The sequence below is a fragment of the Leptodactylus fuscus genome, chromosome 10 (assembly GCF_031893055.1).
Source record: "Leptodactylus fuscus isolate aLepFus1 chromosome 10, aLepFus1.hap2, whole genome shotgun sequence".
NCBI classification, from domain to species: Eukaryota; Metazoa; Chordata; class Amphibia; order Anura; family Leptodactylidae; genus Leptodactylus; species Leptodactylus fuscus.
In genome coordinates, this window is record NC_134274.1 from 9217248 (window position 1) to 9239052 (window position 21805).

Genomic DNA, 21805 nt, shown 5'->3' on the forward strand with positions numbered 1-21805 from the left:
ACTATTTAACTGTGTCCATCTGCATAGGAAAGCAAAGCAGACTACACTTTCCTATACAGTGGAGAAAGATAAACTGGCTCAGCATATGCTAAAAGGTCACATCGGTGTATGATGGGTGCACAGAGGTTATAGAGACATTGGTGTATGTGTGTGTCAGGGAGTCCTCCTGATGTAAACTAGATCCCAGTCTAAAAAGGGTTTGCAAAAGCATCAGATTTCATATGATCAAACTGATGTAAAATCACCTAAACTGTTAACAATAGCATTATTGATTTGTCTTTTCCACACTGGACAATAGCCTGTATTTCCTATAAGCCACTATAGTGCGTCACATTACTTTACTGCTGCCATGCAGCATACCACTGCCTTCCCTTACCCACAGCTGTCCCTGTCACCTGCATGTCACTTATCAGGGTGCCCATGAGATGCACAGTATAACAATTAGAGATGCAGAGAATGACGCTGTCCATGCCTGCTGTCTCTGGTAAAGCAGTAATATGATAAGCAGAGAGAATAATTGGTGTATGAGCACTCACAGCCTCTCCAGTTCCTTCATGTCATCAAAAGCTCCGCGCTCCACACTATTAATCTGATTCTCCATCAGCTGCCTGGGAAACAAAACAGAAGACACCTTTAATTCCTGCTGCCATAACACATCTTATAAATGTCCTTCTTCCCAGACAGATTGTGGTCACTGTCTGGATAAACTCTTGCCAGGCTCCGTATTGATGGGGGCAGCAGGGTAAACGGCTTTAGCATCACAGAATGCTTTCCAAGGTTTTCATTTAGAAAGGTAATTTAATAGTCGTATATTTCATGTCATTTCATTGTATATGGAAAACAAAATGTAACTGAAATAAAATCTAAAATAACACTTGGCAATATAAAAAGTAAAGTTGTGTTACACAGTTATAAAAGTGAATCAATGACAAGCTTAATTGAACAGTACAGATTAAGAGAGCGACCCCACTACAGGTCTCTACAAGTTCACATCTGCATTGGAGCAACCCTCACAGTTTCCGTAGTTTTTGCCACCATTATAAGATAAAGGGGTCTGCTGTATGACAGATCCAGTATGGCGCTGTAGCTTCCACCATCAATAGAAGCCACAATGCAGATGTGAAAAGGGTCTAAGTAGCCGTGCTAAAGGCCACCATACACATTAGAGAACAAACAAATGATATCAACCACATGTATCTGAAGTTCTGATATATTTTCTTGTCCCAACAACAGTTTGTCACATGATAGTCCCAACGCACATCAATGCTAGAAGCCAAGTGCAGGATGCTGTTCACAGCCCCTGAACTCCTTACTAGAGAGATGTAGGACGTGTGCGTCATATTGTGTTTTGCATGGCTTTTCATTCAGCGATACTTCCAAAAACACTTTGTTGGGATGAAACTAGAGGAATAAGGAGATACAGCAGAGTCCAAAAAAATTCTATGGGAGTCATGTTAAGAGTCTCTTCATCTCACACAGTAAGTTGTATGTCATCTGCATGGATTTTTCTGTCTGTCAGTGTTGGCTTGTTCTACCTGTACATTCAGCCTAGGATCACTTTCCTCTTTTTATGATGCATTCATATGTGGCAGATTTCGACAACTAAACATCAGGGTTGTTTTAGAGGTCAGTACATGGACTTCTGAAAACTCCATTAAGATGAAGGAGACTGAATTTAGTCACAAACAAATTCGGCACCAAAAGCCGCTGCATGTGAACAAACACTTCAACCAACATTTTATGGTAACTTGCTGGCCCATACTAATAAGATGTGATGACTGGTCATTCTTTCTACTTTTGGCTGCCATGTTTTATAGGTCTACGATGGCCTTCAGTACTATGTCAGCACCTGCAGATGAAAGCAGGAAAAACTAAAAATGCAAATTAGCGTACAATGTATTCTCAGGGGTGTAACACTGACATATCTAGTAACAGGAAGTCGTGTAACCCTTGAAACGAGAAGCTTGACCCAAGGAACCTATAAGTGCAGGGGGTGTTGAAAGTAATCTGCCCCCGACCCTCAAGAGAACTGACATGCTGTTTTTCTTTTTACTTCCTCGACTCCTCATAATTTGTTTTGTGCTGGACAATTTAATTTACACAAGATGCCATAAACGTGCCATATGTCTATACATGGCGAGTAGTTGGGTCTGGGACAGTTATGTATTCAATGTATGAATAGTCCACGGTCTACAGAGCCATATATGTCCTAACACATAATTCTGGTGCCATTTAAGGTCCTAACAAGATTGTATTCCTACATTCACTGTGTGTGGTAACATAAGAACTATTAATTGAAGCAGGGGTTACAAAATAAAACAATTTTGACAATTCCTAGATTTTACGAAGACCGCACAAGCACACTAAAGGCTAGAACAACGTGACTGGTACGTACCCCCTAGAGAACAGCTCTATATTATTAGTACGAGTTATAAGAGAGAGAAGACAATGTATTCTAACAAAATTACATGACAATAAGCTGCTAATATTCTCATATTAACTCATCTGCATCATGTTCATTCCATACAAGGGTCTACTGTATCACACTGCCATAATTGTAACTACCAAGAGAAACAAGCTATAAATGGACCAGAATGAAGCATTAAAGGATATCCCATATTGCCAGGATATGTCATATAATTCTGACATCTAGGACTACCTATCACTCTTAAAAATAAAGGGGCTGAAGTGTTTTCAGTTCATTGCATCTTCCTGCACAGAATTGCCCCAACCACCTACTGCACAAAGAACTGCAACATAGCCCCACTCAAGTATATGAGGCTGGCTGCAGCTATATATACACAGCCGGGTGGCCTGGAGCATCTTTCTGCAGGGAAAGCTATAGTTTTTTTTAATTCTCAGCGTCAATGAGGGTCCAAAAGTGTGGGGAGGAGATAGTAACATCTAAACGAAAAATAAAAACCATCAAAAAAATTTTAAATAAGTTTAACATAAAAATTTGGTATATAAAGTAAGTCATTTTCTAATGAAACGTTCCCTTTAAGATAATAATCAGAGTCAAATTTTGCAAAGACAAAAAAAAAAGTACCACCTTCACTAAATAAAAGTCCCTAGTCATAGATGCCTGTTCAACTGAGAAAAATTTAAGAGGACTGTAGGCAAAATATTACATTTTATGCATTAAACGAACAAATCAGCATCTTACAAGACTCGGAGCTGCTTCAGGCCGGAGAAGTCATTCTTCGTGACACGTGTTATATTGTTCCCATTCAGTTCTCTGCAGAAAAAGAAAACAAATATTATAGAATCATCTTCTTTCATGGTAATTGTCATTGTCTAAATAAGCATTTCTACTTCAAAATACTGAGGGATTGTAAGGGCTAGTTCACAGAAGACCAAATCTAAATCCAGTTCCAACCAAGGGGAAAAGGAATCCAGAAGTGCTGTGCCTTCCTTCTGGATTCCTTTTCCCCTTGGTTGGAACTGGATTTGGTTTTGTTCTTCTTTTGCATTCACTCAATTTCCCTTGAGACGTGTGCTGGCTCCAGCTGCTGTCACACACCTCAACTTTGGAGATATTGTTGTATAAGGTCCGACACACAACCTATTAAGGTGAGAGCCCATCTTTTAAGCTTAGACTAACATTATTTACTTCTTATACTGTTTTATGCTATGCAGTGGCAGATTTATTCCTCTACTGGGAAAAAAAAAGCATCATGACCTATCTTCAGGTGGATTTTGCCTTCCAAACCCCATTAAAATGAATGGGGATGCTAGCGTTGTTTTTTTTTTTTTTTTAGCAATTTTTGCAAAAAACAATACTCCAGAAACTGCTGCTCAAAAAACACACACAATTGGTGTTTGCAAAGTGGAATCTGCCTGAAGATAAGCCATGGAGCTTCTTTTTTCCCTTTAGCTAGAGCTGCTCCGGAGTCCCACTAAAATGACTGGGAGAGTTGGGAGGAGTTTTTTGAAGCAGATTCCACCTGCATAAAACTTATGTGAACTTATCCTAAAACAGGTTCTTTAATCAAATTTTGAAATCACTTAAAAAAAATAAAAAAAATAAACACTAGGGATTTCAGGAAACAGAATCAACTGTGCCTCTAAAAACTGCTTCAGAAACCTCTTCAAAAACCTGAAGCACATTTTTCTGAACAAAAACTTCCCCTTATGGCTTCATACAATACCCAAGCCACATGGAGTCATAATATGGGACACTTTAATCTGTACTGGGCCCACTAGTATCCCTGTATGCCTCTGATTTCACACAGTATGGAGCAAAGGTATTGTGTGCACCATAGCAAGGATCGGTGTGCTTCCAGGATTTATTTCAGAGCATAGAGTAACAGTAACATTTCGATGGGCAGCCCTTCATCACATTACATCACTGTTTAATGCTTTAGTGCTGTGAAATAAAGCCTTGAACTCTATGTTTAACGGTATCTTGGAGTTGACCGCATATCTGATTTCATGCAGAGGTATATGGATTTTAGGCAATCCCAGGCAGTGGGATGTAGTGTAGTGGCAGAGTATTGTAGCTTAGCTTCCATTCACCTGAATAGGAGCCGAGCTGCAGTAACCAGGAATAACCACCATACAACAGAAAGACCTTTCTGATTTAGGTTCTGCCCCCTGTATAGTTCAGTTATGCAGGGAAAGATAAAGCTTACCTGTGCACTCCATGCTCTGGATAAGATTTCATACAAATATGTAAGCACAGCGGGCTGCCAGAAGTCTGCAGGTCTCTGTGCCGTCACTGACTCTGCTCTACTCCTGCTGCATAGAGTAGAGAGGAGTAGAACAGAGAGTAAAAAGGACTTGGTAATGTGACCAGGTTGGAGCATCAACAGAGACTTCTGGCCACCACCACTTCTATCTGCAAAGCCAACCATTGTGGTTATGGTGAAATCGGATATATATTAATATGTAAATGTATCAAGTGCAGGGATTGCACAGGTAAGCCTATGTTTTCCCTGCATATTTCCTTTAAATGCTGAAAACAGACATGCAGGTTTTTATTTTATTAATAACACTTTTTGACCCAAAGCTAATATTGGATTTAGCAAATTGGGAATATAAAGGATGGATTTATATAGCTTCTTTCTAACTGAATCCACTCTGGCTTTGACTCAAAAAATGGTAAAACTGCCCCCATAACTGCATGAGCGATTGCAGCCTTATTAAAACGGGTTAGAAAAGAGCCTCAGTGCACTTATGGCATAATCGTTTGCAAGTTTTCAGGACGCATGTACATTGTTGGAGAATCTGCTGGGAAATAAATGCACCAATACTTTTATATGGAGCAAACAGACAAACACATTCTTAATGTTACTCTGCTCCTAATAATTTTACTTAAGCAGCTGCATACATAATCCAGATGTTAACTATACTGTCCAGACTACGCTCTTAATTTATCAGAGATTAAGTAAAACACAGGATGTATACAGTCCTAACAAACATATCTGATTTATTAAAAACTGACAGTCGTATGTGGATGAATGCCACGTGTGTCCACGTCAAAATAGAGTGCTGAAACTATGAGTCATGTCCTGGATTAAGGCGTCTACTAGTCACTTATCTGCCTGCTTTAAAAAAAATTCTTAGCCAGAGAAAGTTTGAGAAAGTCCTACAAGCACAGTAGCTTAATAAACCACAAATAAAATAAACATTCCCATAATACAAACAGTAAGGGAGATTTAGGAGAGTAATACCAAACAGAAGTGCGCCAGAAAACAGCACGCTGCGCGGCCACGGGGGCTGGAAATCTAATATCATTGTTATGCACATTTGGAATAATTCAACAGCCAAAACAGCAGAAAATTGCGAGTAACATAAAAAGTGTAGTGATCTATATTTCTACTGAATTACTTACACAACTACGGTACTTTTGCATAGCGCAGACGAAATTTTAGCCCAAACTCATAACCTGAAACTAGTAGATTTTACAACAAAGCTGAGAAAGTAAGGCTCCAGGCGTGGTTGTATCTTTGATCCTCATGCTCTCTGGATAGCGTGCTGACCTATTCATTTCAGCGGCCCCATGCACACGGTCATATGTGAGGGCTGTAGGACTGCGTAGCAAAACATGCAGCAGGTCCAATTTGTAGGGTCTGGCGGCTGTCTGTTCCATTTTCAAGGATCCAACGGTTATCTGCATGGGGTCTAAGATTTGTGACAAATTGACTACAAGTCACAGGCAGTACATTTGCACCTCTCAGGCAAAAAAAGGTAACTACACCTGCTATGAATTGCACCATAACTTGCTTCCATTACCATGTCAAAAAGCACATCTTTGACTTCAGGTCTGATACAACTTTTCTACTTCTTATACCAAAAACTTGTGCTAACTTGTGCTAACTGGACCCAATTCACCCACCCCTGGTCATAGGCACATAAAAGGGTCTCCAGTTGTTACATGTTATCTCTAAAGACTTGTTTATCTGCTGGTAGACCCTGCAAACCAATACTTCACTATTAAGGAACCACAATGGAGGCTCCAATTAAAAACCATTCAGCCAGTGATATCAATAGGAACATGGCTATGATTCCCTCTAGTAGTTAGCCAAGTTATAGTGATAGATAATTCAGCTGTTGCACGCTATTAGCCATCATTCAGTGTGAAGACACGCAATATGGTGCCAGCCATTTCAGATGGGACGTCTGGTAAATGCAGTTGGTAAATATAGAAAATATTTTTCCTAGCCTGAACAGTTGACTGTGCGTATCCTTACATTTCAGAGTAGCGTTCACAATTCTGCATCCCTCTGACACAATGCTTGATGTAAATATGACTCTTTCTAGGATGCAATTTGAAAGAGCAACCAATGTGCAGTGACCGAGTCAGCAATGAATCCTGGGAGATTTCAGCTCTATCCTGGTGACTGATTCTTTAAAAGGTCTATTGCTTTCCAATACATCTCATCCGCTATCCTCAGGATATAGTCGAAGTTGTAACGTGATAGGAGTCTGCCCACTGATGAAGAGAATGGGGGTCACTTGGGACAGCATCATTTCTATGGTCGGCTGCAGGGGTCAGCAAGCTTTGCAACCCAACCAACTACAATTCCCAGCATGCATACTTACTCTGCTGTCCTTGGAACTAGCTTAGAAGCTAATGTGCAGTAGACCCTTAGAAATGAATGGAGCTGCCATACACCTGCATCTATGACTCCATTCAGATGGAGCTATCCCAAGGGACTCTTGTTCACTTGATCAGTCATGTTCTCGTGGGAGAACTTTTACCCTATCCCATGGATAGAAGAAACTCTGCAGGTAAAACGGTATCCATAAGACTGAATGTTACCCATACTCCAGCAAGACGTGATATGTGACTCACATGTGAGATCATGTTCTGAACTAATAGGTTGCAGCTTCATGGATTGCTCTTGTTCAGCCCACAAGATGGCTGCACATGTAGTCTGTAAACACCATGTTGGCTTCAAAAGCACTTTTACTGGGGCATCTTGAACTAAATACAGAGCCGTATAAATGTGGTGTGTTAAATATTGCCGTGTGGCAAAGAGGGCCCTTGTAGAATAGTAGAAGCTCATGTAATTTACATCAAAGCTGACCTCGGGAGAGACTTCCAGGTTTATGAGACTATTCATAGGTCAGCTTCCCTTATGCCTCAACCACAATAAATTAAATTAGACACATGCCCGGGAATGTAAAACTCAATCACACACATTTAACTCGCTGGCTGCCGACAATTCGCCCCTGCTCCATCTACAAGTGGCCTTGGGACCTGCAGGCTACAAAGTCTTCAAACAACAGCAATGCCTACATACAGTACAATCGCCTTCACAGAGCCCACGACACGCAAGGTATGTTTTTCTTATGTCTCAGAGAAAAATTAGCAAAGGAAGCTCCAATTTCCGCACATAGCAAATAATGTGAACCATACCATTACCATATATACTAGAGTCCGTTCATTCCTCATGTAATGAGGTTACATTTCAGCTGAAGCTAATGTGAAACCTTTACAGCAAGCTTCCTGTGTGTCAACGGAGAGAAATGGAAAGACATGGTAGAGTATTCAGAAATTGACTTGTAGAAGCTAAAACACACAGGGGCACAAGGGTCAGAAAACTGAAAGCTATGAATGTCAAATTTACATTTATAACAGATCTGTCAGGCTTCTGTGCAGCATGACATAGAGGAGGAGATGGTTGGGAAATATAGTTTTCTAGGAATTTATTCGGTATATTCAGCTGAACGTTGATAAAAGTCAGCCAGGCCCACCCACTCAGAGAAGGCCTCGATGTCCCGCTGACCCCACTCACTCACTGAGAGAGCCTCAGAATCCTGCCATGTGCCCCCACTCAGAGAAAGAGTATGGGGGAGATTTATGAAGACCGGCGTTAGAGGAGGGAGTGCCTTATTTATGAGCAAGCATGTAAGTGGCATGGGCAGCGCAAAGTGAAAAAAGTTACCAATTTCTGCAGGAAAATATATTTTGCACAAAAAATTTGCAACTATTTGATGCCTTCTATGCCTGAAAACTGGTGTGGAATAAAGTTTACAGTTCAATCCAAAAATGTAATGTCTTCTTAGCTGACAAGCCGTGGTCACGGGTGATTGGCACATGCAACATATTGGACTTATCCACAATGCCAACAAGGAGAAAACAGAATGGTAAATGGATGAAAACATAATAAAGGTGCATAGTCATGGACAGGGTAGGTTGTTTAATACAGCAATTGGAAAGGGGGGGGCAGAGGTTATACTACATATATATATATATATATATATATATATATATATATATAGAAACTGATAAGGTCTGCATGAAATTCTGCTTAAAATCCCATCAAGATATCACACTGAACACGTAAAACAACTGCATGCAAATGTGATATACTGGGAAAGATAACAGATCACATGCTGAAGACTGTGTGATGAACCCAATATACATATAAACTAGTAATGTGGTTCTGTTCTACTTCACATATGATATACAAAATGGAACTTGACATTGTACAAGAAATACTACTCTGTAAGACACGTGTGACCATGTCATATTGCTCAATTTCACGGTCATCCATTGGTAACATACAATTAGTCCTATATATAACTAGAGATGGCACAACCATAACTGCTAAACCATCTCAGCTACATCTATAGACTATACCATACAGTGAGAGTGAATTACAAGTCACCATGCGCATGTCCACAAACACAAACTACTACACACAAGTAGGTTGGGGAAGATGTATTAAGACTGGTATTTCACATGCTAGTTTTAGTAAAGGCCCTGACTGGCACAAGGCATCGGTCTCCTCATATATTACTTGCGCGTCACCACGCCTGAATGGAGTTCTACGCCAGAAAACTGTCATGAGTTATAATAAACGTCGCTCCACCCACATTCGCTCAATGAGGCATGCAAGGAGAAGAATGTGGGTTGTGGCAAACACAATCCTAGAAAACTGGCATAGAGGGCTCAATGTATTTTCCCCACTGTATTCACATGTGCCGTAATGTAGACCAGCCATCAACCACATAAGGGTTGTAAAGCTACCGCTCCCAACAAACCCTCAAAGCTGGAAGCCATAATTTGCCATATACTAGAGACACTTCTGAAAACAAAGTTCCTGTTTTATTCTACGATGCTAACAATGTATAACCACTTCTCCATCTCTCTGCCTCTGGTATCACCCTCAGAATCAAGTTAGAACAGATGCCTGGCAAACATCGTGCCAATGCCACAAGAGGCAATGTGTCCCAGCGGGATGAGTCTAACAGAAGATCCAGACAATGCATGGAAAGTCTGTAATTAAAAACTAATGAAAATTCTTTGTTAGATGACATGTGAGTTGCACAAAGACAAAAGCCCAGATTTACTCATTACTGGCATGCAAAGAAACCTCAAGGCTGAATCACATGTGCAGTTTCTTAAGTCAACGCCAGAAGTATTTCTAGGAGCAAGTGTCAGGCCTTATTCACAGACCTATGAAAATGGCTGTGCTGTCACAGAAAGAAGTGTCAATGTCAAGGCCACAGCAGGGGTAATATTCTCACGTGGATATATATTTTAGAAGCCCTCCTAATCTTTAAGGGGTCCTCCAACTGTAGACCCTGATTCACTGAATAAATGAGAAGGGGAAGGGGTCCAACTGCTATGACTGTTTATTTCTATTCCTGAACGTAGCAGCAGATGTGAATGCTCGCTGTGCACCATTCATCTCTATGGGATTGCTCTCTTATCTCCGGCAGTCCTGCACATATCACTGAAGTGCTGTAGACATCTGCGTCCACTGCTCCTCTCCTGCAGAGAGACCCCAGACCACCACTGTTGAGATCTAAGGTGGTCCCAACATTCAAACCCCCATTGATCAGACACTTATCCCCTATCCTGTGGATAAGGGATAACTCTCTATAGTGTGAACCCTCTTTAATGAACTATTTATAAAATATAACAATTCTGGACAACTCTTTTAAAGGGGTTAGGTCATGACCCCCATTGATTCTAAGAACAGAAGGTGCTTTTTTTCCCTACTGACTGTAGCCAGGCTGAATTTAGGCATAATTGGTAATGGACTGTGGTCCATTTAACGTCAATGGGAGCCGTATCCACCAGTCATGTCTACTTTCAGCTTGGTGGTGATCAGGTGGAATATGCAGGCGTGGGAAAAGGACCTCCATTGTGGAGATCAGTGGGGGACTCCGAGGTCAGGTCTCCACCGATCAGGTATTTATCTTCTATCCTATGCATAAGAGGAGAAATACTTTTCATATCACAACCTCGTCAATAGTTCCCATAGCTCTTGTTAAAAACTATCCAATATGGGCAATCTTCTGTACTCAATGGTGATGCATGTTTTTAGTAAATCTGATGTATAGTCAAGCTTAGATATAAAATATCTGCTGTGAGAAGTATTAGGCCTGCTCAGCCTCTGGACACAACGGCATGTTTCCCATTCACTGACATCAAACAGAGACCTTGAAAATAATAAATTGAAGCATTAAGTATATTTTTGATATATAGTAACTATAACAATAGTAACTATAACTATAGTAACTATATTGATGTATAGTAACTTTATCTGCAGAGTATAAGCAGCTCTGAGCAGGGGCACAAGGAAAGGAACCGAGATTCGGTAAGAATACTTTTAAGATAAATCTTCACTTTTCTTACAGCAGCACGATAAATAGATACAGATATCTACAGTCAATGACTATATTCCACATGTGATGTCCAGCATTAGCAATCCTGCCAGAGTCCACACATACCTTTCACATTGGATTATAACCTTTTTGATCAGTTCACCACAAGCCTTATGTTTCTGATTATTCATTTTTACCCTGCAGCCATCCTTACGTCATTCATTTGTGAATTTGGAGCTAATATTCTATGAAAAAAAACCCCTGACATTGTAAACTGCACATTTCTTTTAATAACATCCAGGAAATTAATTAGCTGCCCATAAAATTGGTTTTCAAGAAGTGCCATAAGGCAGATACATGTAGCACAAATGTTCTCATTCAATGCCAAGAGTAAAAATCATGTCTGGTTTACATGAACTGTCTTATTTTTAAGCAGGCTGACAGACAGATCAGATTCATTCCTCCAGCACACAAAGGTTATATGGATCCCTAGAATGGAACAATGTGCCACCATACCATGATCCGCTGGGTGTCAGATATTCAGAGCTATTCTCCATTCAGTGCAGTTCATGTAAGAGATGGTTGGCATCAGTAAGGACCAATAAACTTGTATAGATGCAATTTATCCAGGTGCATGAGGCCCATGTGCATTTCATTTTCACTCCCTTGGACAAGGGGGACAGAGGACAGACACTCAAAATAAGGTCACTGAGCTCTACCGAGACCTGGAGCACCTGTGCTTATGGACATTAATGAAGACCGATGTCTAAGGATACAGAAGGAAAAGTAGAACATTGTCTAGTTTCTCCATCGTCTTCCTGTGAGATCAGTCTTCATTAGCACAAATACACAGGATACCACATTGCTCTGAGAAGGACGGATGATTAAGCACCTATGTGTACAATTCCTTAAAGGAGACGCGACTAAGAAAATGAAAAATGTAATTTAGTGTACATTAAAAATGAGAAAACTCTTCTTTATTTCCCAGGATCCCCTGAAATAGGGTTCCTAAAGTCTGAGCTACATGGCTGCTGGGGTATTGCGAAATTTCCACTTCTGATTTCGGCCAGATGGAATTTTATAATGAAAATCTTTTGTGGATGTAAATCACGAAATATAGTGGGAGATATAGGATATGTGCAAGCCATGCAGCAGGGACCCGAGGACAAAAGCACCAACTCACAAAATAGTGAAAGAAAAAAACCTGTGTGCTGGACTATATGCATGAAACTGCACTAATGTGCCCCATGGCTCACAGCTACTGCTATATCGGTGCACCACAGAGGGATTGCATAGAGAGCTGTAAGATGCCCTTCCTATCACCCCCTAAGGTTAAATTAGTGGTTGTGGAGTAGGGGCCCTATACTGATCATGTCCTGGGGCCCTCTACATGAATGGCTCTCTCATAGACACACATAACTGGTGCTATCCAAGATCCGGTTCACATCTGCGTTCGGGTCATTCCGGTCCCCTATCCACATGAAATATGCCGAGCGGAAACCACACAGACCCCATTATTGTCTATGGGGTCCGCGGGCCTAATCCAGGCAAGGACTGGATTTATACATGGTCGACAAGATGACACCTGCCATCAGAATCTCTCATAAGGGAGGCATCACAATTTAAAGGGAACAAGTTTCCAGAAAGTTAGCTATTTTTTTAAAGTATTTTTTGATAAATTCCATATCACAGTCTATATTGTTTTTAAAAAGTGTCGTACTAAATCCTGCAGTTTTCACCACAACCACTAATCTTACCACTTCTTATTTCTACAATGGTTTTCTTTGCAGCACTAACCTCCTTTACATCACAGACAGTATCACAATAGAAGATAACACTACGGAGGCATTTTTTGCATTCACTATTGACAATAGATTATGTCACAGCTTATCCCTACATTGAGCAGGTTTAGAAAACTCTCTCATAGACCTCAATAAGTCGGCTCCAGATTACTGCTGACTATGGTTATAACTATGCTGGAAAGCATACAACTTTATGATGCTAATAGAGCTAAGGAGAAGTTCAGGCAAGATGGCCGCCCAGATTATCATGTACAAGAAATAGAATAAAAATCTACAATCGGAAAATAAAACCAGATTCAAATCAGTAATATATTTCACCTTGGAGCAGTCATCCGGTTTTACTAAATAAATTAGGAAATGGTAATACAATCCCTTTACATAGGTCAGGCATATCACAAGTAAAGCTTGCCTAAAGGTGACCACAGAGAAAAGTTAGGCAAACCTGCCGACTACCAACTATCCAATGTGTATGGTGGAATGGCAAATCTCTGGCATTATAGGAAAGAAGGTTGTTGAGTATGTTGAAGTCGGGCAGCGGCTCACTTTACAGCGTTAACACCTGCATGTGTATAGAGGAGACTGGAAGAATAGATTTTTGGCCTACAGCTATTGCAAGTGTATAGGCACCTTACCACAATGAGCATGTCCCAGGCCACCTTGTATTTTCAACCTAGGCCCCTAGCTAAATTTTCTTACAGAAGATGGACCACTCCTAAATATTCCACCAATGTGAATAATAAACTATAAAGCACCACCGACACTTCCCATTGTATTAGATTTCCATTATATCACCTGCTATCGTGTAAGCCAGAATGGCAGCGCTGACAACTAAAAGCACAGATCAAATATCTGTGGATGAGGAAAGGCAGCCCTGCCATGTGTTTGCAGCAGATGCTGCTCTATAACCGTGAAACTAGGAGATGGAAATGACTGAATTACACAGAGCAGGCCCCAAAGTTATAATTTACATACATAACACTGCTATTTGCAATTCCCACCCATTTCCAAAAAACAGTCAATGATATGTTCATGTTGTACTTTTAATAAATTTACACTTTACAGAAAGAAATATAAGAATTAGATCTAATGAAAACTGCAAAACTTAGTTCGTGACTAAGCCAGGAGGCCTGTGACTGATGAACCCCCTTTATAAGTTTAGCCGTGGCTTTGGGTTAACACGTCACTTACTTGTGACCACACTTAGGTCATCCTCTAGTGCCTTATTAAACCAGGCATGGTGGGTGGTCCCTCTACTATGGACCACCACACACAGGCATTGGGAGTTTTTAAGCTTTATATTTCATGGTAAAATGTTTGTTTTTGCCATTGTTCTGTATTTACACTATATATATATATATCATCAACATCAGTGCTGGACAATCTTGTCCTTATGGAAACGCTATCACAAGCACCCACAGATACTCCAGGTGCTGCCGCTCGCTCACGGTCTATACATCCGACAATCATCTATTCTGCGAGCAAAGCATTAGAAAAAAATAAAAAAGGCATTTTTATGATAAGACATAAAATGAATTGGCTTCAGAAATCCCAAATGTCTGGCAGCCAATATACCTAGAGATACGGTTGTTTTCTATTCATGTCTATAAAAGTTTTTATAGCTAGACTACTAAAAATTAAGACTAGCCCTTAGAGAGATCTTAGTGGCATCTGTCACAATCTGCTGCCCCTCGCTCTGCGTCCTGCTGCTGCCCATCACTCCCATGGAGTTTAGAGGCCTCTCTGCTTGGTGTCCTATCCCATGGCGCTGTTCTCGCACAAGCTACCTTGGTACCTTTAAAAGGATTCTATCATTGGGAAAACTCATTTTTAACTAAGCATATATTTGCATGGCCTATAGAAAGGATACTCCAGACATACCTTCAATTTGTTAAACCTCTCAGCCGTTTATTGAAATAGCTCGCTTTTATTGATATGCTAATGCCCTCTCCAGCCAATGCCTAATCCCACCATGTTACATGAGGACCCTGTACCAACAATCTGGGCCAGAGTAATAAGGACCATTAGCTGCTGGTTTGATACTATGGCCTGTACAGTTTTATTATCTTAGACTGCTCCTAGGGGAGTGAAACAGCGATTCCTTGCAAATCCTGGTGTAGACGTTAAGGGGTTCTCCAGGTACTGTATAAAAAGTTACTTCTACAGGGTTCTACTGAAACTTAACCTTGGGTATCCAGGATCATTTCCAACTTTAGGTCACACGATCAGAACTAGTACCTGACTAAAATTTTATCCACAGGTTCGCAGGTAGTTAGTTACCAGTAAGTATTATGGTGGTTGTCCTTATTATTAGAATGATAGTCTGCCAGTCCCCATAGGTAACTAATAGTGAACATTGGAGAGGAGGGAGATGGTGAAAAACTAAAGTCTGGGTGCCAGTTCTGATCAGATGACCCAGAGACGCAACCATTCTGGCAACTCAAGGTTTAGCCATAGAGAAATTCTTGAAGATGTACGTTTTTATGGAAGTCTGTCCCTGGAGAATCCCTTTAACCCCATATATCAGGATCTGCAAAGTTCACGACAATAGAACTGACAACTAATGGATATTGTTATTCAGGCACAGGTTATTGTAGGAAGGGTCCTCATGAAGCATGGGGTGTTGTTAGTTCCAATCCTGTGACTCAAAGTCACAAAGAGCCTGGAAACTCAAAGTTTGACCGCAATAGAGCTGTAGGGAAAACAGATTTTTGCACCATCCCTGGATAACACCTTTAAAGAGTGAAAACCCTTAGACTCTGCTCCAAGGTTTATCCCAAATTCAAGTCTGTAGCAAAATAAGGTGCATAACAACATATTGGATCTACAGTAAGGTGCCCATCAAGGCTTTTTTTTTTTTTTTAATTAAATGTGTCTGTCATTGCCATTCATCCACATTTACCTGAACGCTTCAGTTGCGGACACTACACAGACAAGAGTGGCGCCATTTCTGATAAAACAGATTATATTTTTTCATTCTAAAAGGAAAACTGGATCTAAACCATCTGCAGTGTTCAATATTCACTTGGATCATTCTGCTAGAGATAAAACAAAAGATCCTGACATATTTCAATGTAACAGACCGATTAGGTGAGCTGGTAAGCTACAAGGCGCAGCACCGCAGACGCCCCCTTTCATTTTACAGGATGCAGAATGTCAGTCAGCGGAGAGGCTGTGAAGCTTTCATCAGGGTTGTTGGTAAATAAAGTATGGGGTGCGGAATGTTAATAGCGCCATATCATATACCGCGGTTGAGTCAAACTGTCACCACGCACTTCTAAAGTAACTTCCTGATCCCTGAAATCTGATGAGCAGGTAGAACGAAGCACTTTGCCAAAGTCTGTCCACTAGTCTGTGGTGTATGCAAACAGAAATGGACAGGTTCATGTTTCCTGCAGGGAAATACTAGATGAAAAGGAAACCAGTGGTCAGAATAAAATCAGTATTTAATGATATTTCTGCTTACGGAAGTAGTGCCCATATAATAAAATGTGGAAACTCAAGAAATGGACAAGGCACCTAGTTAAAATAGAAGTTTCCTCCGTGCAGATCATTTTATTTGTTCCTATCATACACACACTGCTGTACATTATACCCATTACCTGGATGAAGCTGCAGAGCACATAAATATAGGTAAAATGGACAAGAGAAGGCACTCATAGGGTAAGTTCAGCATACTGACTATTAAGACAATAATGTAGTTTCAGAGGCTTATTGTAAAAGGCAACTCTAATTTCAAGCATTAAAGGGATTCTACCACTAAACCAACATTTTTTCTAATTACCACGTCGGAATAGCCTTAAGAAAGGCTATTCGTCTCCTACCTTTCTCAGTCGCCTCCGGCCCGCCGTTTCGCAGAAATACCAGTTTTTACCGGTATGCAAATGAGTTCTCTCACAGCAATGGGGGCAGGCCCCAGCGCTCAAACGGCAATGGGGGCGTCCCCATTGCTGCCAGAGAACTGTCTCCAGCGACGCCTCCATCTTCAGCTGCAACCGCCTCTTCTGTCTTCCATCTGGGTCAAACTGCGAGGCCTGCGCAGTCTTCTCTGCCAGTGAGACACCAGCAGAGCCCAGTGTACATGCCAGCCAGCTGCCAATTTTGGGGGGCCGCTACTGTATTGAACTACAAGAACAAGCGCGGCCTCCCAAAAATGGCCACCGGCCAGCATGCGCAGTCGGCTCTACTTGTGTCTCACTGGTAGAGCCGACTGCGCAAGCGTCGGAGTTGACCCAGACGGAAGATGACGAGAGAAGGGGAGGATGCTGCTGAAAATGGAGGCGTCGCTGAAGACAGTTCTCTGGCAGTAATGGGGACGCCCCCATTGCCGTTTAAGCGCTGGGGCCCGCCCCCATTGCTGAGAGAGAACTCATTTGCATACCGGTAAAAACCAGTATTTCTATGGAACAGCGGGCTTGAGGCGACTGAGCAAGGTAGGAGACAAATAGCCTTTCTTAAGGCTAGTACGACGTGGTAATTAGAAAAAAATGTTGGTTCAGTGGTAGAATCCCTTTAATGTAGTGGTTGCACAATATGGGGATAGGGTATGGGTCCACTGGGGGATGCAGATGCCATATCACATAGCCTAACTCAAAATCAGTACCACATAGGTAAAGCAAAGTCATTACAAAGAAACTCACAATTTTATGTTTAATCACATAACTATATCTTATGGACGTTCTGGAGGTTTGGTCCTTGTATTTGTACCTTTATTAGCCAACTAGAGTAAAACTTGCTCTGGGATGCAGCTTGTACATGTGTTATACGGTTGGTTATTCAGGTAAGTGGTTACCATGCTGAAATACAACTACCCTACCTACAGTGGTCTCATATGTTTCCATATGATCAGCTGATCTCCATTTGTTAGAAAAATTGGACCCATGGTGATCAATGGGCCTTCTACAATTTACAAAAAGCTGCAGTCATGAATGGTAAGTCACCAATTCCTTTTTATGATGTAATATCATTAAAGGATGGCACCACAGAATAGATAGATATTTAATCAGTGGGGGTCCGACCCCTAGACTCCACAGCGATTGGTTGCCTCCAGGTGCTGGAAGCTACTGTAATGGACAGGGCCAGTAGTGATAATGCTCCTATTCATATAACAGGCAGAGCTGCAAGGCTTGTCCACACCAGTAGCCCAAAGGCAGCCGTTAAGCCAGACCCCCACCGATCTAATACTGATGACTTATCCCGTTGATAGGTCATCAGTATAACAATATTGCTTGGGACAGAAAACTCCTTTAATGTGTAGAAGGAAGAATAGCTGACTGTAAGTTCATGAAATTACTAATCTCTTTCTATAAAGCTACAGTGCAGGGTCTTTGATGTATGTGAATGTCACAAGGTGCTTTTTTCACAATGGATCAAACTACATTTTAGCTATTGTGACTCTGTAAAAGGTGCACATGAACTGTAAAAGCCTCAGCTCTGTCATGTGCTTTGAATAGGGGAAAATAAAAAGCTCGGAATCAGGTTTCGTCAAGTTGTTTTATGTCCTGCGCTGAATAGAGGTTCTGGTATTTTCATGTATTCTTTTGTGATGATGACCAGTCAGAGTGAAAGATCCTATGCAGACCTGCCAAAAGCTTCCCTTTTTCCATCACCTTCTGAGTGTTATAGATCCTGGCAGACAAAGCGATTAATACTCTAATCCCATCACTACCTCCCTTTACCTCCCTCAGGGGCTTCAGCAGTAGCAAGCCGAGCAACTGTATGCACCATTCACAGCTGCACTGCCAGACAGGGAGCTTAAGACCTTGTATAGGTGAGTATGTATGGGCAGGCGTAGAGACTTCTCTATACTTCTAGCCTGGGCTACAGAGACAACTTTATAAATCCACTACTCCACTTTCCACAAAAGGTTATGCAAAAAGCAGAAAAAAGTCCTGCTATTTCGAAGCGTATAGATAAATGAAATTGCTTAAACCATATGAAATACGATCTATGTAACTGGTGTTGCACAGAGGTTTATTTGACTACGTAAGATTCAATATCATCTGCCAAGAACTTGACAACAATATTGAGTAGCTTCATCCTTTAACATCACTTGAGAGCTAAAGATAAAGGTGAGTAACTTTGATTCTATAGGATTTTGAAACTTCCATTTAATACAGAACATTATTAAATATTTGTTTTTGCCACAATTTAAAGGTTATGTAATAGTTAATATGTGACTGTGGCTTTGGTCTCCTGGTCATTATCTTAAGCTACAAACCTTTTTGATTAAAAGAGTTGCTGGGAGAGTGAAGAGTACCTAAATTAATCTGGTGGACACTGGATGGTGGACCACGGGGTCACGTGAACAAAACCAGCCCCTGGCCCTAGGGTCACTTAGCCACCTCTCTCCTCCCGATAATTACCCGTGCTATGAGGGCTGAATGACTATAGTAAAGCTGATAATGTCAATAATTGTATAATGGTTAGTAATTTATATTTTTATTATGAAGCCAGAGTTCTAACTTTTTTCCAACTCCGACTCTACCCAAAAGTGGTCCACAACCCTGATTCCAGCTACCCCAGGCCTGTAGATGATGACTAATGAAGTCACTGATCCTGGTGTAGCCAAATGACCTCTCTGTGATAAAACTGAACCCTCTCTGCGGTCATCTCTATGGAGTAGAGTGGAGATCTTCAGACCCCTTCAGCTGCCGAGCAGCTCTGTCCACACTGTAAGAGCCTTGTCATCAGATCTCAGAGTGTCTGCCCTACAGAAATGATCATCCAGATGAACACTCAGATCACTCAATAGCAGCATCTGCACTGCAGAAATGGATATGCTTTATGCTTTTAGGACTAAGAACATACTGGTACTTTTATTTTGGGAAAACAGTATTGCAATAGGCCAAAAAAGTGCAATTAACTTCTAACCTTCAAATTATACACTATGAAGGCACCAAGGAATACTCAGTATATGACAATTGCTATAGGCATTGTTGGAACTGGGAAACAAGAATCCATCTCCATTAATGTTCATACACCACTGCAAACAGACATCCTGGAGCATCAAGAACAGCAGCTGCCAGTATACCCAATGCCAGTGGCATCCCATGCAAAAACCCTATTCAATCCGCCAGCCTGGTTTGCTGCCAGTGCAATTACGGATATATGCAACATACAAGCAGATTCTGGTTTTTGTCATTTTTAATTGCTTCGATCCCAAACGCGCCTTTATTATGCAATGATGTAATAATTATTCATTATTGTCGCTGTACATAATCCTATACACACTGGATACATGATATATGAGCCTACAGCTATACTCCTATAGATTAGACAGAATAGACTCCATCTGGCACACAGATTTTTATCGCAAGTATTGAATGAGCCTGCTGTGGCTTGTTTTGTACCTGCCAAGGTCCAAGGGGCCCGAGGGAGATTAAGAGTCACGGACCAGGAAAATAAAAATTAATTCTCATATAGAACAGTGAGAGGCCTTTACAATTTACGAGGACAGATGCTGATAATGTGAAAGATTTTATTCCAATGCATGAACTCCCATCGACAGGATACGGCTGTGTCGGGATTAGACCTTCATGCAGAGACTTGCGATTTCCTAACAATTTCTGCTAATAAAACAGTGGTTAGGACTTCTCCCATTAAACGTCCCTCATAACGCACGTATTCTAATGCTCAATCATGCTTCCTCTTGCTCTTCTCTTTGAAAACTACAATGACCCTGTGAAAATAGAAAAAAAAAAAACGCCATAAAAATAATATGTCCCATATTAAAACTTCCTTCCTTCGCTTCCCTACAATATCGTGTTTATTGTCCCACTTTACAATATGTTCATCTGTTTGGTTCCAATTAACTTTTCTCAATCTAAACAGGATCTTCAGAGACAAATATACATGTGCAAAAATGAGGATTCCAGATCGCAGCCCAAAATTGTTTAGGAACTGTGCCTTCTATTGAAATGAATGGAAATTGCATTGCTATTCCCCTAAGGTAAGCCCCCATGTCAGCGTCACCTACCTCAATGTAAAAGACCTTCCCTTTACCTACTAATCAAAGTAAATAGAGAAGACATAGATAGTGTAACAGAGACAAGATGGAGCTAAATATGCAACAAAAAACCCTGCTGTCCCACAATGTGTAGTCTCAGCCTTAAAGGGGTATTCTCATCTTATATCAGAGGAGGTCCCCTTTACTGATTTTTTCCTACACAGCAGTGCCAAGTTAGCTGCAGTTTCCTTGCACAGCTGGTTGAGTGGAAAGAGCCACTTGTCCTCCTAGCCATACGCTCTCACCATTTAAGATGGGAATACTACTTTAGCCTCAATATGGCTGGCTACGGTTGAAACTTTATCTTATTACAGTAAGAAGAACTGCTATGGAGCCCAAATGGCTATTATAGCAATAGAAATACTGTGGGTGCTGAGGACCCAGGAACACATGTAATACTTTTGGTATTGGTATATATCAAAGGAAATCTAACAGGAAGAGACAAAATTCTGAAGGCTTTAAGTAATATCTACAGCTATATATAAAGGCCTCCAGAGACTGTATGTAGGATTCAAGAACTTCCAAGTTTCTTTGTCCACCACACTTTTGCTAAGGGCTACACACTGATGTGCCCTTACTCAGAGTCAGTGAATTAAAGAGATTGGCCTCTTTATTTTTCATTTATGGCGTACGTACAGGAGCCAGGATGCAATAAAAGCTCCTGGACACTATACAAGGGTCAGAGTTATCCGCATCCTGCTCTATGCAACGGGTGCCGGACATGTTCCTGAGTAGCTGATACGTATAAGGGGCTGCCTGTTGGCCCCCACACTGATCAGCTACAGTACAACACCAGGAGGATTTATAAAATTGACAACAAAAAAGTGATACAGACCAGTTTCTTCCGACAGTGACAGATACCAACAGATGGAACATACCTATCAAAACGTTGGATTTTTTTTAATACTATTGTTGATTATTGTTCGGA

At 41.0% G+C, this 21805-nt stretch overlaps 1 protein-coding gene across 2 annotated transcripts in view; it reads right to left on the reverse strand.

The window, feature by feature from the left end:
• SLIT1 (slit guidance ligand 1) overlaps positions 1-21805 on the reverse strand; it is a 203343-nt gene that overhangs the window by 161555 nt on the left and 19983 nt on the right. For both annotated transcript variants that reach the window (XM_075257859.1, XM_075257858.1), the window contains 2 exons: positions 3167-3238; positions 537-608 (listed from right to left, as the gene is read on the reverse strand). In XM_075257859.1, the coding sequence (XP_075113960.1) occupies positions 537-608; positions 3167-3238 (144 nt within the window). The remainder of the gene's footprint in view (positions 1-536; positions 609-3166; positions 3239-21805) is intronic.